Here is a 27541-nt window from a genome sequence, read left to right as displayed (position 1 = left end):
AGGGGACGGGAGGGAAGGGGAGGGGAGGGGACGGGAGGGAAGGGGAGGGGAGGGAGGGTGTCCAGGGACCCAGAGAGGCAGAAGCAGGGTCCGGAGCAGGACACCGCGGGCAGGAGCGGCAATGGGGGACGCCTTCATCCGTCACATCGAGCTGCTGGGCTACGAGAAAAGGTTTTTCCCCAGTCAGCACTATGTGAGTACACAGCAACCTTCTGGCAAGTGAGGAGTGAGGACTGGCGGGGATAAAAAGCCTGCCCAGCAAATTTCCTGAGATAAATGTGACCAAGGGCCTATGAACATCTTTTTTTTGAGGGGTCATGGCTGATGGCATGAGCTGGAGGCAGTCAGAGACTAAAAAATCCTAAACACACAAGATTTTGGGCACCTCCTTTGCAAGCTGTTGGTTACCCATCCGCATGTTTCTGCCCCCTTTCCATCCATGCCGAGTTCCTTAGTGCCCAGCTTGCTCGCTGACAGGGCAGAGCTATTTGCGTGGGGTGGTGGAAGGAAAACACACAGTTTATCTGAAACTGAAACATCTGTGGGGCTCCCCAGGCACAGCACAGCGTGGGGTCCCACTCACCTGCAGAGCTGCAACCTCTGCTTTGCCCTTCAGGTCTACATGTTCCTGGTGAAGTGGAATGACCTGTCCGAAAAGGTCGTCTACCGTCGCTTTACTGAGATATACGAGTTCCACGTGAGTCCTTGCGGGACAGGCACTGTCCCTTGGCCCAGCACACCAGGGCTCAGGGTGGGGAAAAGAGGAGAATAAATTCCATCTGAAATTGCCCCAAAGCAAACCTGGCTCCAAAGCTTCTGTGTCCAGTCCTTCAATTTCTTTGCCCCTTTTAAGGTGGGAGCCATCTGTGTCCCTGGGCAGGTTTCTCCCAGTACTGAAGTGTGGGATCCAGCTAGCACATCCTAGTGGCAGCAGGGCGAGCATCAAGAAAGAGGGCAAGCTGTGGGCAGGAGGGTGGATGTTACAGGGGGTTCCTCTGGTGCCATCCTCACGGCCGTGCCTGGCTCTACTTTGCAGAAAGTGCTGAAGGAGATGTTTCCCATTGAATCCGGGGACATCAACATCGAGAACCGGATCATCCCACACTTGCCAGGTGAGGGGCAAGCACCGGGGCAGGAGGGTGAAATAGAAATTGCAGCTGGTTGGGAAATTCCCTGGTGGGTCAAGCTGTTCTGGCTGCCTCCCAGGCAGGTACGTGGTCTTATCATTCCTGCCCACCAAGTTTGAAATCTAAGCCCTGGGAAGATCTGAGAAGTGGCAGCGGTTCCTCCCAACACTCAGCAGCCCCACAGACTCCTTTCTGAAGGCTGGGCATGTCCCAAAGCATCAGCTGTGACCCCTGGCTTTGGGGAGGCTGAGCTGAGCTGAGCTGCACCGAGCCCTCCTTTGGTGACACCATCACTGGGTTTAGTTTAATGGCCATGTGGCAACACAGATACTTTGTAAGCAATGCAATATGTCTTCAGTAACAGGGAATGAACTCCTGATGCAAACAGCTGACGCTTTGTCCCCAAGGAAGGTGCAGGTCAACGAAATTTTCCCTTTTATATAATTTCCTGCTTTAAAGGAGGCAGGAGAGAGCCTGAGAAAGAAGTGCAGATTGTGGTTGACGCCTCTCAAGGAAGAATAAGCATGCACTGTGCAGGGTGTCATGTTTGGGGAGGGCTCTGTTGGGGCTGGACTAACACTGACATGCTGGGCTTGTTCCCATGCACTGCCCCCACCATGCTGGGGCAGTTCAAAGTGTCCTTGTTCTGTTTGGGGAACTGAGAGCACTGGGGACTAGGCAGACTGCTGGGGGGGGGGACATGGGGGTGCCACCAACCACACACATGCAACCCCTGCTATGCAGTTCAGCATTGCTGGGGGTTGGAGCTGCCAGTAACATTTTGGAGCTCTGGGGTCAAGAGCACCATGGCCAGTGGGACAGGGGGATAAGCATAAGTGTCCTCTGGTCACAGGCCCCTGAGCCCCTCTCGGTGCCCGAGTACAGCTGCTGTATTTGTGGCCCAGAAGCTAGGTTTAGTCTGAACACCCATGTGGGAATTATGCCGAAGCTGAAATGGGGTCAAATAGGGTCTTTTCTGAGCTTGCATGAACTGTGCTCCCCTAGAGCTTCACATTATGGACACCATGGAACCATGCAGCACCTTAGGGACAAACCCACTTGTTTGCAGGGCAAAACTAATGATTCAGAGCAGCCTGCTTGGGAACATATTTAAAACAAGGCTCTCTGTCTGCCTTTTCTGAGCCCTTTTCCCTCTCCTCCAGCCCCAAAGTGGTTTGATGGGCAGCGCTCAACTGAGAACAGGCAGGGCACGCTGGCCGAGTACTGCTACGCACTGGTCAACCTGCCCCACAAGATCTCCCGGTGCCTGCACGTGGTCAGCTTCTTCAAGGTCCGTCATGACGACATGAACCCCGTCACAGACAGCCAGTGAGTCCAGCTGCCTGCTAGTTTGAGGGAAATCCTGTGTCCCTGGCCTTTGGGTGCTGGCAGTAGCCCACAGGGAGGACATAATTGCTGCTGGATAGGGGTGGTTGGCATTGAGCTGCCTTTGCTCTGACCTGTCTAGGATCAAGAAGCCTGAGGTCTTCCTCCTGCCGAAGGATTCCAAGCAAAGCCTCACTGGTAAGAGGTCTCAGAGGGGTGCAAGCAGCTGCCTCGGTAGCAGCAAAGGCCATTTGGGAGAGGGGCTATCATTCCACAGCAGATACACTCATCAAGAGCATGGTCTTTGTGCCAGAGCTTCAGCTGGGGGGAAGCCAAAGCCTCAGGAGGAATCAGTCACTGTCCTGAGATCCAGCTGGTTTGGGGAAGGAAGAGGGTGGGAAAGCACTTTGGGCTGTCCTGGGGCTGCTTCTGGCCTGCCTGAAATAGGGTGTTTCTGTGCTGGGGGCTGGGAGAGGGAACATCTCTCACTTCTCCCATGCAGACATCACAGGCCCCATTGTCCTGCAAACCTACCGAGCCATTGCTGACTATGAGAAGAGCTCCACATCTGAGATGGCTCTAAAAGCTGGGGACATGGTGGATGTCGTGGAGAAGAGCGAGAATGGTATGTCCATCCCTTGGGAGAGCCTCGAGGGCCAGCCCCCTCCCTGTCACCATTTCAGCAAGGATAAGGACTGCCCTTGCATCTTGAGTCGTAATGCATCGTGTGAATTAATGTCAGTGCACAGGCTGAAGGGTGAGGGGCAATTCTAGAAAACTCTGCAACCTCCTGGTGTGCCTCAGCCTGTGAGATTTCCTGCCCAGCAGGAACCTGATGAACTGGTCAAGCCCTCTGGTTGCACCATGTCATCAGAGACCAGCCCTAGCACTGTCCCTTCAGTCCAGGACATGTGGATGTCTGCACCTGCCCCAGCCAGGACAGACTCAGTGTCCCCATGGTGCCCCCACAGTTACTCTCTGTTGTGTCCATGGCTACTTTCCTTGCAGGCTGGTGGTTTTGCCAGTTGAAGAATAAACGGGGCTGGGTGCCTGCTGCCTATCTGGAGCCGATGGATGGTCCTGATGAATCCGAAGAGCAGGAGCCCAACTATGCAGGTAAAATGCTGGGGTGACCAGGGTGTGCATCAGTGCACAGCCTGTGCAGCACCCCACTGGATTGGCTCACTGCGAGGCTGGGCAATCAGCACTGAGCAGGATCACTGGGCAGGGAGATGCTGCTGTAGGAACTGCCAGAAGGGATAAATCTCATGATTTGGTGGCTCAGTGTCAACCTTGGGAGCTTCCAATGACCTGCAACTCAGCATTAGACGTGTTCTGGCTGACCACAGATGCCCGTCTTGAACCAGTGGCCATGCTGAGCCAGCCAGGTGAATACCGAAGTGCTGGGTTAGCAGAGGAGCACAGGTGCCTCCACGTCACCCTGACACGACAGTGGGGCCTTGTTACACGGAGCAGAGGGAGGACCCCACAGACTTGCGACGATTGCTCACCAGGCATCAGCTTCATGAGTTTCACAACTCTGCAACAGGCTCTATTAGCACAACACTTCCTTCTGCCTCATTTCATCAACTGAATTCTGAACACACTTTTCCAGCAGAGATAGTTGTGCTTCCATTGCTTGTACCCAGCAGCTTTCTTCTGGAGAGGTGATGGAGGGGCTGGGATGAGCCATGGACAGTGACAAGGCTGGGGAAAGTTTGAATCCAAACTTGAAGCATCCTGGCTCTTGCCTAAAACATAGGGCAAATGTTCTGGTGCCTCCTCTCTCCTCAGTGGCTGGGGAGGTTGAGCTCCATCCCTGGAGTGGCAGCATACGATCTGTCATCCCCATTTTGTGTGCAGGTGAGTCGTATGTGGTCCAGAAAAGCTACACAGCTGTGGAAGAGGATGAGCTGACCCTCAAGGAGGGTGATACCATCGAAGTCATCCACAAGCTCCTTGATGGCTGGTGGGTCATCAGGTGAGAGATGCCAAGAACAGGTCAGGCCAGCAGGATTCAGGCAGAGGGAAGGGATCGTTCTCCACATCAGGGCTGTGGAAGCCGTGGGCTGTTTGGTGCCACTGTCCAGCACTTCCTTTTCAGGGCTGCTTCTCAGAGTCTGTTCTTTGCCAAATACTAAGTGTCCCCTCTTCTGAGGATTTCAGAAATATCCAAGAAGGAGGCAGATGGCAAAAAACCTGTTAGTTATTTTGCCTCTAATTGGTCTGGCACATTTTGCTTTTCAAAATCTCAACTTTCATTTCATCTGCAAGGAACATTAAAGATAACCCACAGGACACCAGCAGGGGACAGGCATGAACCATGAATTATGGGATATCCTAAGCAGGAGGTGTTCAAGGCCAGGTTGGATGGGGCTTGGAGCAACCTGCTCTGATGGAAGGTGTCCCTGCCCATGGCAGTGAGTTAGAACAAGATGATCTTTAAGGTTGCTTCCAAGCCAAACCATCCTGGAATTCTTTGACCACCCACAAGGATCATCAAGTCTCTCTCCTGGACTGAGGAGGCAGTTGCAGAGCCACGATTGCAAGTGATGTTGCTTTGTGTTGCGCTGCAGGAAGGACGAAACCACGGGTTATTACCCCTCCATGTACCTGCAGAAAGCTGGAGAGGAAAACTCTGCGAAGAGTGAACTGAGGAACCGGAGTGCTCCTCCACGGAGGTAGGAGAAGCCCTGGGTGGGAGGGGAGGAGGACTAAAGCTCTTCCTTGAGCAAGATGAAATTAAACAACCGACAGTGGTGTCACCTGCTTGCCCTGTCAGTGAGGAACTGCTTCAAGAGATGTGAGCAGAGCAGACAGACCAGGCTGCAGCAAAACCAGCTCTGTGCTCATCAACTCCCAAAAGCGCCCTAGCATTGCTGGTGCCAGGCTGTGTGATCCTTGTTCCAACAGATCCTCCAGCCAAGGGCATTTCTCCTTGTTCTTCTGCAAAATTTCTTTTCTGAGCTAATCTCCTTTAATTTTCAAATTGGCCATTTTCTTATTTCCTGAGTGCATGCACTGAATCTTTAAGAGGCAAGATTTGACTAAATGGAGCTGCCAAATGGCCTAATCTGATGGGAGAATTTGAGCTAATGGAAGGGATTTTATTTTGATTACAAAGATAAAAGGCGATAGTAACTCATTAATTCTGGTGCAGAGAGAATGGCTAGGAAGGACAGAGCTTGCAGCTGTCTTTTTTTCCCTGCAAGAAAACACATCAGCCCTGCTCTAAAATCTCTCCAAATCCAGTTCTGATGGATCATGGACTGGATACAGGACCATGTAAAGTGGTCCAGATCCACCTATTTGAGTGCAGTGATGCTTGCTGATACCCTTGGGGGAGGTGAGTTGGCCTGTTCCAAGGACAGTGTCTTGACCCCCCGCCATGGTGACGCTGCCCCTGCAGTGCTGGCACTGGCAGCCAGGCTGAGTCCTGTTACGAGGGTGGTGACCTGCCACTGCAGGTAAGAGCTTTGATATGACATGGGGTGTGTTCTCAGACCAGGAAGGGCCTGAAGGTAGACGGACACATTGGCTCAAGAAGGGCAGGAGGATGGCGCCATGGGGTGGAGTTCAGGAGCCACCTCACTGCTGCCATGGCAGTGGAAGCAAAGCAGTGGCCTCCATCTGCCTGCGTGGTGATGGTCCTGATGCTGTGGGTTCTCTTGTAGCAGTATCATGCTCAGCCTTTAACATCTCTCAGTAGTTTCTCTGCCATGGGTTCAACACCACACATCCAGGTGCATGCTGACACGTGCCCCACACTCCATTGCCCTGATCTGATCCTTGGGTGCTGGGGAGCCATGCCAAACCCTACAGCAGGGACCTCAGTGTTGCAGCTAGGATAGGTGCTGTATTTCCATTCATCTGTAGATCTATAGCTTCTGAGGCTTTCCTGGCTAAACCTCATGCCCATCTCATCCTCCCAGCCTTACACCCAATCTTCCTTGCCATCCTCATCATTACCTTCCAGACTTGTGCTCAGGGTTCAGCCTTCAGTGTTTGCTTCTAAAGCACCATCCAGCTACCTCTGAATACATCGTACATCGTGTCTCACTCGTGGCTGTCCTCGAGGGCTGGCATCCACTAGGAAAAACTCAAAAGCAGAAATTGGGGTTTGAGTGAAGCAGAGGAGGAAACACAGGGAAAGAAGTGTGTGGTGTTAGAGCTGCCAGCATTAAAATGAAAGTTTTGTTTCTCACTCCCTGCAGATCCACCATCCGAAACGCAAAGAGCATCCATAAGCAGGGCCGGAAGCAGATCAGCCAGGAGACTTACAGGAGGAACAGCAAGAAGTACATCCAGAGCCGGTGGAACATGCAGGGAAATTCCCAGAACAAGGCCAGTGTCATCAGTAAGTCTCAATGAGTCTGGAATCCTGCAGGCATGGCCCGTGACCCCCAGTGCTGGCAGCTGGAGCAGGATGGCACAATGAGGTCACACCATGCCCATCTGCCTTTTTCCTATGGGGAAAGTGTGTGCAGGGAGGTGTTTCTTTCAACAAGGTTTCTTACCCCTGGCTATAGGCCAGACAGAGTGGAATATGGACCTGGAGGGAGGTCAGCCCACATCTGGGACCTGTGCTTTCCTCTGTGCACCTCACCTCCCCTGTTCTGCCATTATCAATGTACATTAGCTGTCAGCGGAGCCCCCAGAGGGAAGTGTATGAAGAATCCTGGAATCATAGAATGGTTTCAGTAGGAAGGGACCTTAGTGATTATCTCACTCCAACCCTACCTTCAAGTAGACCAGGTTGCTCCAAGACCCATTCAACCTGGTCTTTAACACTTCCAAGCATGGGACAGCCACAGCTTCTCTAAGCCCTGTGCCAGGGCCTCACTATCCTTCACAGGCAAGATTTTTTTTCCTAATATTTAATCTAACCCTTCCCTCTGTCATTGTGAAGACATTATTCCTTGTGCTGTCACTCCAGCCCCTCGTAAAAAGCCTCTCTCCATGAGAAAGGGCTGCCATTGAGGTAGACTCTTTGGATCTGAGAGTCCCCATGCAGTACCCATGACCTTCCTAAGGAAGAGCAGCTCCTTGTGCAGACCTAAAGCTGGGATTCCCCTGAGAAGAGTTCCCAGCTGGGCACAGGTGGGTTCATCCCGCCATCCGGACCTACAGGCAGCAGGGAGGAGAGGCAGAAGCTTTGGTGGCCATCACATAGGAAGCTGCTGAATGTTCATGAGGGTGGTGGGTGGTGAAGCACTCTGACCCATCTGTGCATCTGCTTTGCTCGCAGTTGAGAAAAATGAGCCACAGGAGAACAAGGCCAAGGCTCAACCTGCTGTTCCCCCCCGTCCCAGCAAAGACCTCATCTTGAACCGCTGCACTGAGAGGACCCGGAGGAAGATCCTGTGAGGATCCTCTGAGCCCCCCCACCAGACACCCACTGCTTCATCTCCTCCAGCCCCTGCCCAGCCAGGACTCGGAGCCAGAGCAAGGGTCCATGTGGTTCTGGCAACCCCCACAAGCCACAGGAGGGCTGCTGGCCAAATCTGCACAGACCAGCGCCCGCCCTCACTCTCCGTCACGGCCAGCCCAAGGGGTACTGATGGCATTGCCAGCAGGGACCAGCCCTGCTCCACCAGCTCCAAGGGGCTGAGACCTCACAACCACCAGGACCCTCATTTCTAGATCCCCTTTTATGACCTCTTTGTGTTTTGAATGATTTTGTGGTTTTCATCAATAAAGGAGAGACACTTGATAGACATCTCAGTGTCCACCTGAATCAGGCAGACCCTGAGGAGCAGGATGGGTATGGTGACAGGAAAGGTATTCTCTTTGGGGATGTTGGGCAAGAGTCTCTGGCAAAAGATGCTGGCAGGAAGGAAATGTAGTTGAGGGGGTGAAAGGACAGCAGCTTTCTCCTGGAAGGTGGCTACTTTGCTCCCTGAAGTGGAAAGTGAGGGCTAGTATATAGGGCTGCTTTTCAGAGGGACTGTGGTGTGACAGCTGGTTTTGGGTGCCACGCAGGGGTTGGTCTGGGTCTGCGTTTGGATTTGGGTTTGTGTTTGGGGTGGGATTTGGGTCTACATGTAGGTTTGGGCCTGAGCTTGGGTTTTGATCTTGGTTTGGGTCTGGGCTGGGTCTAATCCATACTAGGGTCCGTATTTAGGTCTGGGGGTATGTTTAGGTTTAGAGCTAGGTGTGGGTGTAGGTTTGGGATCGGGTTCAGGTTCGGGTCTGGGTGCTGTGGGACCCCTCCTCTGACAGGCCGGTGTCGCCCCTTTAAGAGGAGCCCGCCGGGGCAGGGCGCGCGCAGGGGCGGGGTTAAGATGGCGGCGCGCGCAGGGGCGGGGTTAAGATGGCGGCGCGCGCAGGGGCGGGGTTAAGATGGCGGTGCGCTGAGCGTGGCCATGGCGGGGGCGTTGAGGGCGCTCCGGGCGGCGCGGCCGGCGCGGCTCCTTCAGTGCAGGGGCCTGGGCGGGCCGGCGGGGCCGCCGAGCACTCGCCAGCGGCGGGAGGCCGAGGAGGCTGCCCCGGTGTTCCAGTACGCGGGGAAGGCGGCCAAGCGCAAGGACCGCGTGTTCGTGTGGGGCTTTAGCTACTCGGGCGCCTTGGGCGTCCCCAGCTTCGTGAAGCCTGACGCGGGCTGGAAGAGGCCGCGGCGTATCCAGCCCACGCCGTACCGCCTGGAGACGGAGGAGAAGGTGGGCCCGGCACGGCCAGGCCGCCGTTCCCCCCCCCTTCCCCCCCCGAGCCTGGTCAGGTCTCTGCACAGCCAGAACGGCGCTGCGGGATCGGGTCTGAGGGCTTTGCCGTGACTCACAGTGTTTTGTCGATATAGCAGTGTTACTCGGGATGATTCTTGGTATATGTGCAGTAGCGTACAGGTTGGAAAGTATATATCTGTAGTTTTATCAGAGAACCAGGGTGTGAAGAGCATTTGCCAGAGAAAACGGGCCTCGCTTCCAGTGGCTCCTCCCGCCGGACAAATAGGAAGCTTGCTTTGAAAATACTGCTCTTTTGCTTACGTTTTTCACTCGTTGTGCTTTGCTGTTCAGTGCAGAGAAGGTCAGAGCATTCATGGAATATCTTGAGCTGGAAGGAACCCACATGGATCATCGGCTCCAAGTCCTGGCCCTGCGGGAGGGCCGGACACCCGAGAGCCTCGTCCTAAAGCTCCCGGAGCTGTCCTGGGGCTGTGACCGCTGCCCTGGGGAGCCCGTTCCGTGCCCTCTTGTCACTGTTCACACAGAGGAGAGATCCGTGCTGCCCCTCACGAAGGAGCCGGAGACCCCAATGAGGTCTGACCTCATTCTCCTCCAGGCTGAACAAACCAAGTGACCACAGTTGCTCCTCACATGGCTTTTGTCCTGGGCTTTTTTTGGCAAAAGGAATAAAATGGGAATGTTATTCTTTTAATATCTCTTTGTTTGGCTGGGGTTTTTTATAATCTACTGATGCAGGTCAGCAAACAGGTTATCTTTGAATGGGGCCAAAATAATACAAAAATAAAGATGTATGCCCACAAAAACAAACAAACAAAAAAATCGGACTTGAATTTGCACCATTGTGCTTATCACAGAAGAATGTTTCTGATAATTCTGCAAAATCATACATGCCTTGAATTCGGACCATATATGGATGTAGCTTAATGAAGGATGAATGCTGATGAACAAATAGCGTGAGGTGAAATTTGCTTTTCTAAGTCACTATTGCTAACGGAATGGTGTGGGTTTTGTCTGTCTTCAAAGATATCCTCTGCTGCCTGTGGTTATGGATTCACACTGCTGGCCTCTAATACCACGGACATCACCAAAGTGTGGGGTATGGGGCTTAACAAGGATTCCCAGCTTGGATTCCAGAGGAGCAGAAGAGATAAAAGTAAGAATTGAGGTGTTTTAAAGATTTACAGGGCAGGGGAGGGGGTAAAGGGGACATTGTAGGATACCTGTGGTACAGGAGACTTCAGTTTGAAGGTGTGAAAAAATATCAGGAGGCTTTGATGCCGTGCCGGGCTGTGCTTGTTGTTTTTTGTTGGTTTTTTTTTAAGAGGTCTTTTGCTTGAACTTAAACTGCGTTTTTCTGTGCTTTGTACTTGGTCAAGGTGTGCCTCTGTTCTATACGCTGCACTTACAGAGTTTGGTTACATCCAGGCAGGAATGGAACTGTTTATTCTGGAAAACGTGGCTGTTGGTTAAGGTGTGGCTTTGAATCTGTAATTCCATAGTAGACAATGCCTAGTTAATTAATCGATTTTGGCAGCGCGGTTTGCTCACTTCTGTTGTCTGTCTACTTGTAATCTAAATTCCTTTCCCACAGAGCTCTTTTTATACAGTCATTGGTTGGTTGAGTTTTTTTTGTTTGTTTGTGAAGCTGTAGGGTTTTTTTTTAAATTATTTTAATAGCAAGTTGAATTTTAAAGGAAAAACACGTTATTCAGTCATTCAGTCTTATACCAGGCTCTCAAACCATTTAAGATGATGATTTCTGTGCAGAAAATTGACACTTTTCACCAAAGGCAGATAGGAGAAACACAAACTTTCATCATAAAATGGCTATCTCTGAAGACATTCCTTCTTAAACAATCGAGGAAAATCATGTTAAAAGCAGTTTTTATAGTGTATTAGAGTGTAATGCATCTGATATGGGCAGAATATTAAACTTTTTGGAGAAGCAAAGAAAATTGCAGCTACAGTGCAGCGTGCTGATGTTTGCAGTGATGCTGCTTTGTGCTGGCACGCTGGATAGATCCCCAGCATGTGTGCACACAGCAAGTGTGAGCTTAAACAGCAGCAGCAAAATGCAGGGGCTGGAAAAGCCTCATGACTTCTGCTTTTAAAGGTTTCAGCACTTGCTGTGTCTTCCTTCTGCATGTGCTGATGTCTCAGGTGTGTCTTATTTCTGCCAGAGAATCCAGAAATAGGTTAAATAGTTTTGCAATTCAAGCCCTGCTAAGTAAGAGGGTTTGGCAGGATCTGTTGAAAGTGGGAATTCAGCAGTGGGATTGCTGCTGCTCCTTGTTTTACTTCCCCCAGACAAGCTTTTTTTTTTGGGATGTGCTGCTCATTACTGTTTCACAAACTTACTTTGTTACCTACTGGTTCCAACGCTGTCTCTGTAGATGCTTCATTTTCAGGGGAATTTGCATCTGACTTTTAGATGGTTGTATCTGAACTACTAATATTTCACTCTCACCTTCCTCTTCCTCAGCTGCCTCATTGCCTTTATTCTCCAAAATCCCTCCGCTATCAGTGATGATTACCATGGATCCTAGTAGCCTGTGTTGCACTGCTGGAAGGAATAGAGAGAGAGGAAAAGATTTTTTTGCTTTGTGACTTCCACGTGTCTTTAGGCAGAGACTTGGCTGCCTTTCAGCTCCTGCTCTATTGCGTGGCTACCGTTCACAAACATCCTGTTGTCACATCCAGTGCCTGCCTGTCCTCGCATCCAGTAGTGTCTTACTGCAGAAGGGCACATGTAGATTTTCTAGGTTTTTTTTTAATTCTTACTTTTATTGAAGACAGTGAGAACCAGTTAAAGCACTGCTGCATGTGAGCAGAATACTTCGAGTCCTCTGGGATTTGATTTGTTACAGTGACTTTCTTTGATATTAAAGCTTTTTATCTCCCCTTAACCTTTTCCCTAGTACTAATTTATGTTTTGCTGATATTTTTTTTCTCTACCCCCCCCATTCACTGGAACTGATTACATATTCTTCAGGTTACTAAATCTTTTTCAAGTACAGCATGTCATTTTCTTTCATAAATGTTAGATCTCTTATTCCCTATGGAGCTAGCCTAGCTAGTCTTTCTTGCATTCCTTTTTTCTGAAAGAGCCTTTAATCTACTGTTCCTTAAAGCCCTAAGACTTTTTGGTTCACCTTTCCTGCCCTTTTTTTTTTTTTTTTTTTTTTTTTTTTTTTTTTTTTTTTTTTTTTTTTTTTTTTGGTGATTGTTGCTCTTGTACCTTGTTTGCAATATCCCTGTTTTCACAGAATACTTAGTTTGTGCTTGATGTTATCCAGCCTTGTTCACCAAAGTGGTTGAACATATGCCTGAAAGCCTCAGTTTTTCAATTCTGCCACCTGAAGCCTTAACTCAGCCTTTAGGTATGGTGGACCTTTGATTAGGCAGTGATATTGGCTTGAGCCCTCACCATGGCTTTTACTTTCTCTCTTTCTCTGCAATAAATTTCTGTCAACCTCTTTTATTAGTATCTTGGCTTTCTAAAATGTATCTGTTTTTGTAACAAAGCAAGAAGTGACTATGTGAATGTACAACAGAATCAGCAAATATATGCTAAATTTACTTTGTCGAAGCTACTGACTTAACATTTTTCTGTCTTCATTAAGCTAAGGGCTATGAATATGTCTTGGAACCGTCTCCAATTCCATTACCACTGGAGAAGCCACAGCAGACTCGAGTCTTGCAGGTGTCCTGTGGGAGAGCCCATTCCCTGGTCCTGACAGATAGTGAAGGAGGTATAATGTTGCTTGTGCTGGTGACAAGGGATGTCTGATTATGCTTTTATTAAAAGCTTGAAAAAAGATTGATTTCTGTCCTTTAGAACCAGACCAACCCCAGGTGGGCTGTCTGTACTATTAATGGGATACAGGCAGCTGTTGCAATCCTTTGTGGGATTGCTGCAGCAAGGGAGAAACGTGAGCTCTGCTTGGCTCAAACTGTAAATGTGTTGGGAGCTTTTTCACTCTGAAGTTTGTTTATCTTGGCCTAGGCCTGGCTGAAATGCAGCCTGTTTGTCGTGCTCACTCAGACATTTTTGGATGCAACTTTGGATGACTATGCCGATACTCCTATGTTACTTTCCCCTTGGAGCTCCAGAGTGCTGCATTAATACAAGCAATTAATTAATTAATAGCCCTTTATAGAGAAGATCCTGTTTGCGAATTGTCTCTCCATGTCTTTGGGAATTCTCTGGTGCAGTGGCGTTCAGTGCTGCACCAAGCAATTCAGTGCAGCTTCTCAGTGGGTGAGCGGGTTGGTTGGTTGATTTACCACTCCAGTGGGAACACTGATCTATTTCTGAGTCTCCTTGACAACGTAGGCTGAACTAGGCAATTCGTGACAAACAGCCAATGGGCTCCAGGTACCGCTGCTGTGCCTGCAACAGTGTTGCTGAGTTTTGTTGATGAAAATGGATTCGGTGACTTAAATTAAAGTGAGCTTGCTTTGAAGAAAGCTTATGCCTATGCCGTTTTTCTATTACAGTGCTCCACATTTCAGACTGAGAATGGCATGAAAATATTTTGTAGGCCTGAAAAGAGGCGTTCAGGCCATTGGACAATAATAAAACTAATGCTTTTTATCATTGTATTTCAGTTTTCACAATGGGAAACAATTCTTATGGACAGTGTGGCCGGAAGGTTATTGAAGATGAAATTTACAGGTGAAAATTCAAAGATTCTGAACTTTCTTAATGTTAAAAACGTGCTAAATGGAAACAACCATGCAGAAAGGCCTAAAGGTGGGAAAAGTCTGGTAGTATAGGCATGCCATTTAAGATTAAGGAGTCTGAGAACAGGCTTGTGCTGCAGGCATCATACAAGTGGCCTGGCTCTGAACCCAGACTGAGCGCTAGCGTTCTGCTTACCACATTCACGAAAGACAGAAGGTTGGTCAGCATGGGACAGTTCTCACAGGGCATAGAGAGAAAACCCAGCCTTCATAAATTGCTTGAGGCAATTGATGTTAGGAGGTGGGCTTTCTCCCTTTAACAACTCAGAGCCCACGGTGCAGTTCCTGAGGGTGTTAAAATGCCATTTGATTATGAAAGAGGTGTGCTTTGGTTGAATCTCTGCTGTAACTGCCTCTGAATCTGTAGTGCTTTTCCTTCACAAGGTTTTTTGTGGGCCACACCAAAGCATATGCTCAAATGCTCTGTAAGATAGCAGTGAGCAAGTGGAGAGTGGGAATGTGTAAGTGGAAGTTTCTGATTCCCTGGCAGGACCTAGAAGAAATCTTGTTCGTTGCTCTCTCTGTGATCCACAACACTTGGACTGTAGAGTTTGAGAAAACAGCTGTAATTAGGTAGTTTTTGTTAGCCTTGATGCTGCAAGTCAGTCATTGGATTGCTCATAATTCCTGGTACTGTGAAAGAATTACAGGGATGTTAGCACTACACTGTGCTCTGGAATATTTGGTAATCTCTAGTCAAGTGTCCTGTTTATATAGGTGCTGCAGTATTATGTAGTGTCTGTGCCCATTCTAGACTAGGGACCATCTTTGAGGATTGCTCTTACCCCAGTTCCCATGAAAAGTTATATTTAAAAAGTGACAGTTCTTAATTTCTTAAATAAAAGAATGTAAAATTATGTTCCTTCTTCATGCAGTTGTTTTGCATGTGGAACTACACGTGGACAAATCTCTTCTTGTAATAATAAAGTGGCTTTCAGTAAAAGCAGGTTTACCTTTGCTTTTTTCAGTTGCAGTCCTCTGAAATCTTCTGTGTTGTCTTTTTTCTTCTCGGTGGTGGTTTGGTGTCTAGTGAAAGTCACCTCATTCATCAGCTGAAGGAGTTTGACAGCAGAGTTGTCCAGGTAAGAGGATCATCTGAACTCAGTTCTGAAGGTGGATTAAAAGCTGAGCTCAGAGAGTGGCAGTCACTGGCATGAAGCCAACTTGCAACCAGTAAGGAGTGCTGTATCTCAGAGGTCAGTACTGGGTCCAGTCCTGTTTACTTTTGCAGTAGTGGTCTGGATCACTGAGTGTACACTTTAGACTTAGCAGGTTAACAGATGGCATAAACTGTGAGGAGTGGCTGATAAACCAGAGGATGGTGCTGCCATCCAGAGGCTGGAGAAATGGGCCTATATGAACCTTATCCAGTTCAGCAAGGGGAAGGGCCAAGTCCTGCCACTGGGTAGGAGCAGCCCCAGACACCACTGTATGTTGGGGGTGACTGTGTGAGGCAGCTCTGTGGGAAAGGCCCTGGGGGTCCTGGTGGACACCACGCTGACTGTGAGCTGGCCGTGTGCCCTTGCTGCAGAGAGGGCAAATGATACCCTGGGCTGCACTGGGAGGAGTGTTACCTGCAAGTCAGGGGAGGTGGTTCTTCCCTTCTGCTCAGCACTGTTGAAGTACAGTGCCCGTTTCTGGGCTTGCCAGTACAGGGAGGTCATTTTGACACCTCATCTCTTCCTGTCCTGGCTTCTTGTTCCCTTTGTAAATTTTACATTGCTTGGGAGTTGATTTAGTGTGAATTTTGTCTTTCCCTTTTCAAAAGTGAGCTGTGAGACCATCACTTAGACCAGCCAGCATTTCTTTAGGGCAGGTTCCTAGGAGAGCAAGGGACTGCAGAGCAGCAGAAATGCCACAATGCCTGCCATGGCTGCAGTATTCCCAGGAACAGTTTTTTGGTATATCTGTGCCCCTGTAGACATACTCTATGGGCAGACATTGCTCCTGTTCCAAGGAAGGGTCATTCAGTTAGGTTCACCTGATGAGACTGTGGTTTGGTACATTCTGAAAATGTTTTGAATTAGGCTTGTAAACTTCTGTTTGGACTTTTCATGGTTTTATTTTTTCAGGGGGTTGAATGCTTGGTACCTGTTTGTACTTAGATAACAGCTGTTCTGTGCTTAATATTGGTAGTCCTTCTCTTAACTTGTTGATTAAGTCCCCTTAATCTTTGGTTAATTTTTAATGTCTGCTTTTGAATAACTTTTTGCTTGGCTTTAATTCATGCCAAGCCTGTGGCAGACATGACTGCTAGTTCGACATAAATGTAGATTTGAGAACAGCTGTGTGCCTAGAGTGCTCACATGGCAAGGAATCAGTAGCAGTTTGTAGCTGGCATCAAGAGCCATGTTGTTAGCACTCTGGGAAAGGAGAGCTCTTATTTACCCTTTGCTGTTTTATTGTGTTGTACTGCTGAATTGGAGTGCCCCTGGTGGTGCCGTGGCTAAACCGCAGCGCTGTCAACGCTGAGACCCGGGTTCAATTCCCGGTCGGGGCCACTCCCCGGGCAGATGGAGCTCGTTAGCCCNCCGTCCAAGCTCGCTTGGCCCCGGCAGATGAACCTCAGGATTAAAGGGTGGGCTCAGTTCCGCGCACACTGTGTCTCACCTAAAAAATCCAATGCGCAGGCTGGAAGGTGGAAAGACCTTCCCCGGTTCTTCGTTCGCAAAGACTGGCCATTACTTTACTTACTGCTGAATTGAGTTTTCTTTCCCTGTTGGATTTCAGAACAAATCACTGCAGCATCGCTTTCCATCAAAAATATGCTGCTGGTTTTGGTGTGTATCTCACTGTTCAGTGTTGTGTCCTGCTGTTCTTGGTCTTCCCTATCTGTAGAGCCATTTGATCAAGAGAGAAAGGTCAAAATCTGAACTGATGGGCATTGTAGAGGTTCAGTTTATCTGCCAATAATGCTTCATTACCTTGAGTCTGAACACATGACCTTTCCCAACCAGCTCTGACTTTTTGTTTGTGTGCAGGTAGTGTGTGGGCAGGACCACAGTCTGTTTAGAACCAAGAAAGGTTCAGTCTATGCGTGTGGATGGGGAGCTGATGGACAAACAGGTAGGAGCTCAGCTCAGCTTGCTTTTCAGGGAATTGATGAATATAGCAAGTTGTCGTAATTCAGAGCTTATGATACGTATTTGTTGTGCATGTGTGGACAGAAAGGGCCTGGTATGTTTTCAGCTGTATGCAGATGTTGTTAGTACTCTTATATAACCAAACTGAGACAATCTGGAGGAGCTTTAGGATGCCATGCAGGTAATCCAAGCATGCAGTCTGAGGAGAATGTGTCTGCTGTTGAAGGCTTCTGAGGGGATGTGGAAGTGACACAGGCAGCTTAGCTACCCAGTTTAGTGCAGGCTTTACCTTCCTGATTCTTGTTTCAGGATCTGTTTTGCTTCTTGCTCTTTTGAACTGACTAAGCCCTTTGGCAGCCTCTGCTGTCTTAGCGTGGGATCTTTGGGCAGACACTTTTTCTGGTGGCTTTTGCTGTCAGAGAACTTCCTCACAGTCATTCCTACTGTTCAGTCCTCCTGCTCCCAAAGCTATGTTTCTCCCATGTGTTTTTGTGCCAATATGCTGTAGCCCATCTTTCTGTCATCTGTATTCTGGTCTCTTTTCCTGGCAACAATTTGTCTTGTAAAGCATTTGCTTCCCGGCCTCTTTTGCCACTTCCCTTGCTGTTGTATAACTGATTGCAGTGTGCTGTCACTCACGGCTCTCCTTGCAGAAGACAGGTTGCAGTCAGTTTGTGAAACTTCATCTCTTGTCAGGATATCTGCCTGGCTTTGTTACTGTTCTTGTCCATGCAGACAAGAGAGATGAGATTGTTTTCCAGGTGTGATCGTTGTTGTTGTGTACTCCAGAGAGGTAGTTTTGGCTACTGGAAGTGGTGTTTATGACTGTTTGTCCATTGAAGTTAAGCAGTATGGACAGAAAGATGTCTTTTGGAGGCTGGGTGATTTTGTCACATGACAGAACGGTCCTATGCAGGCGCTAGAAGTGTGTCTAGAAAAAATTCTTCATCATCTCTCAACTTTTTTTTCTTTCAGGTCTTGGACACTACAACATCACCAGTGTTCCTACTAAGCTACATGGTGACATTGCTGGAGTAAATGTGATCCAGGTCTCTTCCTATGGGGACTGTTGTCTGGCTGTTTCAGATGAAGGAGATGTCTTTGGTTGGGGAAATTCAGAATACTTGCAGTTGGCATCTGTCACAGAAACCACACAGGTCAGTTGGCCTGGGAGTGTGTTTTTACATGTTTCAGTTCAGCTGCTGTGCACAGAGTTAAAGATGATGCACTTATCCCTGCTCTGGGGCCTTCTGACAGCAGTGTAAATTGATATAAACTAATACTACTAACAGGCTGCTTTTACCTGTGCTTATAAATTCAACCTATCTGAGATGTTTGTATAGTTTTAGGGCAGTATGTTTCCCAGCTGTAATAGGCAAAGGCTTGTGTCACCTCGCCCCAATTTGTTAGTCTAAGAACTCCATGAAACCCAGCTGAAGTGCTTTTACAAGTTTCAGGACAGGAATTAGTCTTTTGGCTGGCTAATCTAGAATTTCAAGTGGACATCTGTGGTGGTTTGACTCTGGCAAGATGCTAGGATACCCACCGAGCCACTCTCTCACCCTCCCCCTGCAAAGTAGCAGAGGAGAGGAAAAAAATCAGCAAGGAATTCATGAGGATAGGTAAGGGCAAAGCAGACTCAATGTAGGGAATAAAACTTAAATTTATTACTAACAAGATAAAACTAAGAGAGTGAGAAATAAAACAGTCCTAAACAAACACCTTTCCCTCTTCCCCCCCACTGCTTTCTTCCAAGTTCTCCCTCCTCCCCCCAGCAGTGCAGGGGGACAGGAGAGGGGGTTTTGCAATCAGTTTGAGTCCACTCCTTGGACAGCAGTTCTTGCCAATCTTCTGTCCTGTGGGTTACTCCTCTCTCGGGTGCAGGGAGGGTCTTTGCACCCCCAATGGTCTTCTACGGACTGCGTCACTATAGTCTTCACCTCAGCTAGAGGGAGGTCGTGGCTCTGAGCCCTTCCCCTTCTTCTGTGGGGCCCCTCCCCACAGAAGACAGTCTTTGATGGACCTCTCCCTTTGGGTCCATCCACCCCTCGGGTACAGTTCTCTTCAATATGCTGCCCCATGTGTCATTCCGGACAAGTCCTGCCTGGGAAAACTTGTTTCAGCATTGGTTTTTCTCTCCATGGGCCACAGGTCTCCTGCAGGACTTTGCTCCATCCTTAAGGCCTCCCACAGGATCACAGATTCCCTCATGCATCCACTTGCTCCAGCATGGGCTCTTTCATAAGCTGCAGGGGGGTTTTTGCACCCCAATAGTCTTCCAGAGGCAGCAGGAGTGTCAGCTCTCAGTCTTTCCCCTGCTGGAGGGGGAGAGGGAGGCCCCCCCAGGCCTCTCCTCCCCCCTCCTTCTGCTCTGACCTTGGAGTCTGGTTGTTATCCCATGTTCTCCTCCACTCTTCTCCGGGCTGGAATTTCTTCTGTGCCACAAGCTTCTCTTCCTCTGTTCTTAAATATGTTACCACAAAAGCGCATATCATTGGCCATCACCAAGGAAGTCCCTCCTGGAGCGGGCTGTCATTGGCTTTTTTAGTAGGATAGGACAGTGAAACTTCTAGTAGCTTCTAACTGAAATCGCTCTATAGCCCCCTCTGGCTGCTAAAACCCATTACAGCATCCTTAGCAGCTTTATAACTGAGTCTTGAACGAATTCCAGTGTCTCACAGATAAAAGCCTTCTGCAGCAAACTTACCTGGGGCAAAAATACGGTGCTGACTTCACAGTAGGCATTGTAGTACTGAACTCATTAGGCAGATGGTCTCATCTTACAGTTAGTTTAGGAAGTGGAGTTAGGGAATTAATTAATACTCAAGCTACTCTTGTCAGAAGGCTAAGAGCAGACAAGTGCATTAGAATGGCTTTAGCAAAATTTTAGAAAGCTTTGTTTCCCCTCTCCTGATGTATCCCTAATGTAAGGCTAAATCCTGAGACCTGTAATGCCTGGAAACAGCGATGAGGTTATCCTGTGTAGTAGTTTTCCTGGCTTGGGTGCTCGATGGAGGTCAGAGGGGTCTGAAATGGATGAAGGGTGAATGGATGAGAGTCTTAGCTACAACATAGATGAAGTCCAAATTGTGGAATAGCAGAGCTGTGAAATCAGAGATTGCTCTTTACATGTGTCAAGCTGTGTATGTTTCTGTTTTGTTGGAGCGTACCAAATAAGTGCAATTTTCTTCTAGTGATTTTTTTCCAGTATGTTAAAAAATGCCTCTGCAGACCAAATTTTAGTAATCTACTCCATTGTGAAAACTTGCGGACATGTTCACATATTGACTTCCGTGTTGGACTTGCACTTATTCTATTATTCAGACAATAAAGGTTTTATCAGGAATCCAGTGTATGTAATCTCTAACCAGAACTAGAGAAAAAGTTAAAAACGTGTGTCTGGTTTGCAGGTTACCTTGTGTCTAACAGCTCTTCTGCAATCTCGTGCAGGTGAATGTTCCCAGACATTTGCCATTCAAGATTGGGAAGATAAAGGAGGCTGCCTGTGGAGGGACTGGCAATGCTGTACTAACAGGTGAGTTCACTTCTAGGATCATCCACTTTAGTGCAAGGTGGTGCAGTAACATCGTGAATTGTAACATCGTAGAACAATCATGTTGTTTTCTAAAAATAGCTAAGTACGAGGAGAGCTGTGAGACTGAGAAATCTGTGATTTAAGGATGTACTAGAGGAGTTGTTTTCACTAGTACAGAGCATTGCTTCCACTGTGTGCCATTTTGAGAGCTTCTACAGACTAGAACAAGAGTATGGCTGCTGTTGGCTATCACACAGGCCATGCGTGGCCTATGATGAGTATGGATATAGGGAGGAAGTAAGGCCACACTTCAGACTCCATATGAATCTGACATGTTTATAAATTTTGATAAACTAGGACAGAAAGGAGAAAGTTCTGAGAAAGTGAAACTTTGCAGCAGTTTTTTAGTGACTGTTCCTTGGATTGTCAGTGGCTGAGGAGCACAGCTGGAGGGTTGCTGAGTGAAGGAATGAGGGAGGGGATTGTACTTCTTTTGTGAAGTATCATCTTGAGGAAGAGGTTCATGTTTATGATGGAGTCATTGTGATGACCAGTCATTTGAGCTTCTAGTGTGAAGGCAACAGAGCTAGCTGATACAGAAACTTACTGTCTTACACTGTCCAACTGCTGACTTTCTCAGGCACCCAGCTTAAGGCAGAATGCCAGGAAGAGTGATGAGCCTACTGGTGGTTTGGGCATGCCTCAAAGGAGAAAGCTATGATAATAAACCCTCAACCTCTGTCCCATCAGTCAGTAAGCTGAAGTATTTTATCCAGCCCACACTGTCTTGGCATTATTTCCCTATGAAAGTTTTGCCTGGGAAGCTTGACTGCTTGCACAGTTTAGGGAAAGACTGAGGCATTTGGATGGGAATGCATTGTTTGCAGATTTGAAATAATCAAAAGATGTTAGACTGGTCTGGGAGAAAGGAAAATATCGCTTTGATTCTCGATTAACTCTTGGTCATGGCATGAATTTCACAAGCACAGACTTTCATACAGAATGTGTTCTTCTTATAATACAGAAGAAGGAAATGTTTTTGTCTGGGGATATGGAATTCTTGGGAAAGGACCAAACCTAATAGAGACAGCAGTGCCAGAGAGGATCCCACCCAGCCTTTTTGGCTGGTCAGACTTCAATTCAGACATCTGTGTTGCTCGTATTCGCTGTGGACTCAGCCAGTTTGCTGCACTTACAAGTAAGTTTCTCATCCCGCTGTCGTGGGGAAGTCACATTGCTGTGTTATGGGCAGAAAAGAAGATAAACCAAAAGGAAAAAAAAAAAAAGAAGACCCTAAAAAAGCACCCATCTTTCTTGAGACTAAAAGCACCCTGGAATGCAGTGGGGGGGCAGGCAGCAGGTGTCAGCATGGTTTCTGGCATACATACTGTTCTAACTTATGCTTTAATTAAATGTTATTTGTCTAAAACAACAAAAAAACCCCACTTCTCTCAAACAGGAAACCTGTAAAGTTTTTTCATCTCCCACTACAGAATTTGTACACTTTAGGAGTACATGAATTTATAAATGATAAATGAACAAATTAAAACTGAGTCTAAGTGGAGCTAGATGTCAGGGTTTCTTGGCATTTCTGACCAATTGAATTAACAGCCCGATGTGGGCAGACCAGACATTTAATATGCAAAGGGTATGATACTGTACTCTGTGCACCCTGTGTGGGTTCCCAGCCTTTGAAGGGTTTGGAATTTGAAAGTCATTTGACATCAAGCAGCAGAGGGCAGCGGCACAGACACCCACAGCGAGTGTTTGCAGAGGGGCACTTGAGTGACAGTGCTGGGTCCTTTGGAGCAAGCAGCGTATGTGACACTGTCAGTCTGGTTGCAGGGTGCTTCTAACTGGGCTCCCTTTAGTGCTCAGGAAGCATTAGAAACCATGTTTTGATTAAATTATACAGACTTTATCGATTATGTTTTGGTGGTCTCTGCAGTGGGACTGATCCAAACACTTCCAAGATCTGCATATTTTCCTGAGGAGCCTAAAACTCTTTTAACTCTGTTAAACACAAGTTTTTGCTTTTCTCCAGCTATCATTAGAAGGTCACTTCTGTCAGGCAGCCAAATAAGCAGTCCCCAGGTGATGGCTTGGGACAGATCTCACTGCCTTGCTTACTGGATTTGCTCTGCTTATAGCTGATATGGATCAGTTCCAATTGTCTGACTTCCAGCACAAATGATTCATTTCACAAATAATTCCCTGGAATTTCTTCTGCTGCACTCTTTCTTCAAATAAAATTCTAAAGCAATAGCTGTAAGAGGGGGAAACAAAGACTTGTGCACAGAACTTCTTGTTTGGCCTGCTCATTAGGCATTTTCCCCAAACACAAATACATGTATTGTACCTTAAAGTAAATTTGGTGGCTGTCATACTGCTTGTATAACCCTGTATACTCCCAGAAACACTGTAGCCACATTTGCCAACATAACAAATAGAATTTGTCCTTTTTAATGTCCCTGTTCTTTTCTGTTATTTTTTTTTCTCCTGTATAGACAGAGGAGAGCTGTTTGTATGGGGCAAGAATCTAAGAGGGTGCCTGGGAACTGGAAGAATGGAAGACCAGTATTTCCCGTGGAGGGTAAGGATTGTGATATTATCACCAAGAGTATATTCTTTGGCTAGTTTTTTGTGTGTGGTTTTGTTGAGTCATTCTGAAAGAATTGGGGAAGTCTTAAGATGACTGTAGAAGTGCTTTATTTTCCAGAGGTCCTTATGTAGCCTGCTTAGGGATGGAGGTATTTAGTAAACCTTTGTCTACTATGCCACTAATGATTTCAGATCCAAAACCGACATCAGCTGTGCCACCACATCTGAACAGTTCTCATCTCCTTCCTGTTCACCATCATCTACATTCTACCCTTACTGCCTTTTCCCTCCTCTTCTAACCTGCGCTTCACTTTTGTATGTGCTGCAGAGAAAACCCCCAATATTGGTCATCTGTCCCAGAAGAAATTACTCATCTAAATTAGGTGAACATTTTGGTCATGGTGGTCAGGCTGTCGTGGCTACAGGTCTGCATAGTGGTGGGCTTCCTTCCCAGCTTTGATGGTGGTTGGTCACTGGACTGACTGTGAGGTTACAGTAGGAGATCCTTACTCAACTGTCTTCATAGCTGTTGCACAGCACTTCCAGTTCTAGTCCCTTCCCTCAGATGGCTCTGAGAGCCAGACTCAGTGAATGTAGAAGAGTCCTTGGCTCAGGAGTTCAGCCTAACCCATGTACCTGGTCTCCATGAAGGCCAAGTAGGAGACGAGGTAGGCAATCAGTGGGGCCACCCTGGAGTTTCTGTTTGTGTGTCTGAGCTTGCAGTGGATGTGTTTCTGTAATATGTTTTCTCCTCCTTGTAAACATAAATAAAATCAGACCAGCTCTGGAACATTTGCCTAAAATCACACTGCTGTGGCTGAGTGGAATTTTTGAATTCACCAAGCGTGGCACATCCAGGTTTCCCTAAGTGTGAATGTTGGGGCTATGCTCCTTCAGACAGCCAACTCCTGTCTCACAGTGCTATGGCAACGTGCTGTGATCCTTGTCTGTGACCTCCTCTTGTACTAGAATTGGCCAGCTGTCCTCTCCCTTAGCTCTAAGGAAAAACTTGCTTTTTTAGCCTGTGCTTTCCTCAGGTTTGAGGTCAGCTTTAAGGAGCCTGTAATTTCAGGATTAAGGAATTGGTCTCTTAGCATCAAAGCACAAACTGCCTTAGGCTGAGTTGAGCCTTTGCCTTGTTCCTGTTCTCGCTGATGAGAGAAGAGGCAAATCCTTGTGGTCCTTGGGCAGATGCTCTTCCTGCTCTCTGGATTATGCTCTCTGTTCAGTCATGCTGCTTCTGCTGCTGAACAGATGGGCTGAGGCTACAGTCTCATGATCTGCTAGTGAGCCAGCTCTCCTGTCCTTCCAAAGCTTTATGTGCTTCTGTGGAGGAAAGAGAGGAGTATTTCACAGCTCAGTGTACAAGCATGCCTGGTGCTGAACCTTGTTCTTTCTGGGTTTTCAAGCTGGCACTTCCATTGGTACAAGGCCCTGTGAAACCAGATGGCATGTTGAGCAGAAGGAGCTTGAGAAAAAGGAAATATCAGGTGCAAAGTACTAGCTTGATAAATAACCCATTCTCATGTATCTGATCCAGGTGACTGTACCCGGTGAGGTGGTGGACGTGGCATGTGGAGTTGATCACATGGTGAGCTTGGTCAAGTCTTTCACCTAGGAATGCTGCTGGGCCTCAGCACCGTCCCAGGGCAATGGGGGGACTTGGTGATGAGCTTCTTGGAAAGGAAGACTCATTCTGTGAAGCCAAGTGATTGTGAGCAGAGACAGTCATAGCAGTGCCTGGGTGTGTTGTCATCTTTGCATCATTGAAACACTCTGCCCTGGCTGTGGGAAGCAAGCACATTCCTCGAGTTTGGAAATGCAGAGAGAGCGCTGGCTGGTTCCTGATGACCTCCCTGAGAATCTGAGGCCCAGCCCCAAACAGGTGAGCCTCTCTGTGCCTGAGAATGAAGAGCATCTCCCTCAAGGAAGACTGGCATGGGATGAAATCTACAGCATAGGACACTGATTTATGGACACTCCCTGTCACCAGCGCTGGGGTGTCAGTGTTGAGCAGAGCCAAACTATTTCTCAAGGGGGAGGGGGTTTTTTATAGCTATTTTTTATGTGGAAGAGAGGTTGTGCTGGCTGTTGAAGCCCAGCACAGTTGTCCTGAGTGGCCACCCCCAGCTGCACTGTGTCCCTGTGGAAACTGGATGCACAGCTGGACACAGAGTGGTGGCCTAGAGGCACTGGTGTGCCCATGGGCTGTTGCAGCTTTCTGTGTCAGCACTAAAGGCTGAACAGTTGAGGAGTGAGAATATTCAAAGAGTGAGAACCTGTTTGCAGGGGAAAGTACTGTTAAATAAAGCAGGGAAGGATCAGTCCCAAACTGTCTGCGCTGCTGTGGGAGGACAGATAGATGGTGACAGAAGCCCATCTAGCCTATCATGGGAGGGAGGCTGGAAACAAAGTCCCTGCTCAGCTACCTGCCGACTTGGTGCTCAGGCACGGATCTCAGCAGTGCTCGCTACTCCTTGGGTACTTTCTCTTTTTGTGCTGATCACACAACACTGTCTGATTTTTTGGGGGGAGCCCCTACACTCTCTTTTCAGAGGTACAGCAGCTCTCAGTTGCAATTAGCCGGGGTTTTCAGGATTGCCTAGCAGGGGAAGGAGTCTTAATGGGTGAGAAGCAGAGCCTTGTTCCTTATTACCTTCTTAGCAGTAAGGTGGTGGAAATAGGATGCAACAGTTGTATGTACCTGTAGCAGGCACTTACCAATTTCGCATCCAAGAGTGGGAAACTGTCCCCTGTGAAACACTCCAAACATCAGGCAGAGTTATCTTTTCTCTTTCTAGGGTAATTCTACTGTGCAAATTATTTTGTCAAAATCCAAGCTGATATGTTTTAAATAAAGCGATTATAAAGTCTTTATCGGTAGTAATAGGAATATTCTAGAGCATGACTTCACACGTGAGCCTCTCTGTCTTGCACTCTGCATTTTGGTTCCTAGTGATGTGAGAGGAAGCCACTTCTGTCAGCCACCTTCACACCTGCAGGACTGATACTGTTTAGTCAGGCTCTGCATCTGTGGCTCCAGGGGACACCACATACTCAAATTTTGGCTTCCTTAGATGATATTCTATACCAAAACTCAGGGTTTAAACTTTACCTTAATGAAATAAGTCTTGAATAGCTTTTCATAAAATACAGGAAAGGTGAACCAAAGTACACAGAAATAGAGACACATCTCTCAGTTCTTAATGATGTTCCTGTGAAACGGGTATTGCTGGGTGAGTTGAGGCAGAACAAGCAGAAAGCTACTGTGAAATTGGTAGACCTTCACTGCTATGAATTCTCATTTAGTTAGCTTTAATTTATACCTGATTCTCCATGTGACTTGGGCAGCTTGTACTGCTGTGCCTTGTTAGCCTCATGGAAGTAGCTGTGCCCTTTTAACATGAGGAGCTTTATTAAAGCACTGAAAACAAATACAAAAACTCTTGTAAGAAAGGTGTTACAAACCCCATTATGAATGTTGCTGCTAAGGAAGGGTGATTATTGCTGGGCTCTCATCTGCTCTCATGCACAGCTGTTTCCCAATACACCTTGGGGCTGGATCTCTGCAGAGCGGGGATGAGTTAGTGGTGTGTCATACCTTGTTGTGTAGCAGTCTTGCTGTGCAGTAAATTGAAAATCTGTGTGTTAATGAGATGCCAGTGAGGTCTTTAGCCCTAAATAGAAGTGTATGTCTTAATGCAGTGGGGCATTTGCGCTTTCATTACAGAGGCTGTGGGATTCTCAGACACTGCTTGGTGGGAACCAGGTTAGTAGCAGTGGGTCTGCAGTTCAGCAAGACCAGCCTTCACCCTTGTTTTGGTTACAGTGGCGGGGCAGGGCAGTTTGACCTTGGTCAGGTGCTGCCCAAGCTGCTCTGTTACCAAATCCCCCTGCATCAACAGGACAGAGGGAGAAGATCTGAAGGAAAGCATGTGGGTTGGTATAAGGACACGGCATCACTTAGACATTACCATTGTGAGCACAACAGATTCATGGAGAAATTATTTTATTGCTGAGGAATGAGAAGTCTAAAATTTTCCAGGCTCATCCTTACTCCTGGTTATTCTGTCTCCTCCCTTTCCTGCACTGACCTTGGTGTCTGCATAGTTGTGTCTCACTCTCCTGCCTGGTGCTGCGCAGCAGGTTTTTCCCCCTTCTGAAGTGTGTTCTTCAAGAGGTGCTGCTACCATTGCTGATAGGCTCAGTCTTGGCTCAAAATGAAAATACGCTCTTCCCCCTGCCACCCCTCCTGTCGGAGGCAGCCCCAACCTCCATGGCTTGTGCTCCTCCCACAGGACTGAGGGGCCCTGCCATGCTGGGGTGACCCCACATCACTACCAGTGTGCACTGCAAGGCAACTTTGTGTCATTTTGTCCTTCAAAGTACGGCAGAGTAGCCCAAAATAGACCTGCATCCCTAATTATACCTGCAGTGAGG

At 47.8% G+C, this 27541-nt stretch overlaps 2 protein-coding genes across 5 annotated transcripts; both read left to right on the top strand.

Moving 5' to 3' along the window:
• Positions 1–27: 27 nt before the first annotated feature.
• Positions 28–8170, top strand: NCF1 (neutrophil cytosolic factor 1). 3 transcript variants are annotated; one of them, XM_027895791.1, is made up of 11 exons: positions 28–193; positions 617–697; positions 1037–1112; positions 2291–2456; positions 2596–2651; positions 2956–3078; positions 3462–3569; positions 4317–4434; positions 5030–5134; positions 6668–6810; positions 7702–8170. In XM_027895791.1, the coding sequence occupies exons 1-11, from the start codon at positions 122–124 to the stop codon at positions 7818–7820; spliced, it is 1167 nt and encodes a 388-aa protein (XP_027751592.1). In that variant the 5' UTR covers positions 28–121; the 3' UTR covers positions 7821–8170. The 3 variants fall into 3 exon arrangements, with proteins under 3 accessions (XP_027751592.1, XP_027751593.1, XP_027751591.1); XM_027895792.1 differs by having other exon boundaries at positions 617–751; positions 7766–8170; XM_027895790.1 differs by having other exon boundaries at positions 617–751.
• A 633-nt stretch (positions 8171–8803) lies between these two features.
• Positions 8804–25978, top strand: RCC1L (RCC1 like). 2 transcript variants are annotated; one of them, XM_027895788.1, is made up of 11 exons: positions 8804–9112; positions 10160–10289; positions 12760–12888; positions 13748–13814; positions 14913–14964; positions 16864–16948; positions 17941–18122; positions 20416–20500; positions 21525–21698; positions 23008–23093; positions 24642–25978. In XM_027895788.1, the coding sequence occupies exons 1-11, from the start codon at positions 8819–8821 to the stop codon at positions 24717–24719; spliced, it is 1362 nt and encodes a 453-aa protein (XP_027751589.1). In that variant the 5' UTR covers positions 8804–8818; the 3' UTR covers positions 24720–25978. The 2 variants fall into 2 exon arrangements, with proteins under 2 accessions (XP_027751589.1, XP_027751590.1); XM_027895789.1 differs by lacking the exon at positions 21525–21698.
• The last annotated feature ends 1563 nt before the right edge of the window (positions 25979–27541 follow it).

The sequence above is a fragment of the Empidonax traillii genome, unplaced genomic scaffold (assembly GCF_003031625.1).
Source record: "Empidonax traillii isolate 1590-97213 ecotype Southwest subspecies unplaced genomic scaffold, ASM303162v1 scaffold468:size725061, whole genome shotgun sequence".
Classification (NCBI taxonomy): domain Eukaryota; kingdom Metazoa; phylum Chordata; class Aves; order Passeriformes; family Tyrannidae; genus Empidonax; species Empidonax traillii.
Note: the sequence above shows the minus strand (reverse complement) of the source record. Positions and strands in the feature narration are given on the sequence as shown.

Coding starts and splice junctions, on each gene's coding strand:
- NCF1 (XM_027895790.1), top strand. CDS start 122: ATGGGGGACGCCTTCATCCGTCACATCGAGCTGCTGGGCTACGAGAAA. Junction 752..1,036: donor CCAGCACACCAGGGCTCAGG/GTGGGGAAAAGA, acceptor TCTACTTTGCAG/AAAGTGCTGAAGGAGATGTT. Junction 5,135..6,667: donor CGGAGTGCTCCTCCACGGAG/GTAGGAGAAGCC, acceptor CACTCCCTGCAG/ATCCACCATCCGAAACGCAA.
- RCC1L (XM_027895788.1), top strand. CDS start 8,819: ATGGCGGGGGCGTTGAGGGCGCTCCGGGCGGCGCGGCCGGCGCGGCTC. Junction 12,889..13,747: donor CCTGACAGATAGTGAAGGAG/GTATAATGTTGC, acceptor ATTGTATTTCAG/TTTTCACAATGGGAAACAAT. Junction 20,501..21,524: donor TGGCAATGCTGTACTAACAG/GTGAGTTCACTT, acceptor CTTATAATACAG/AAGAAGGAAATGTTTTTGTC.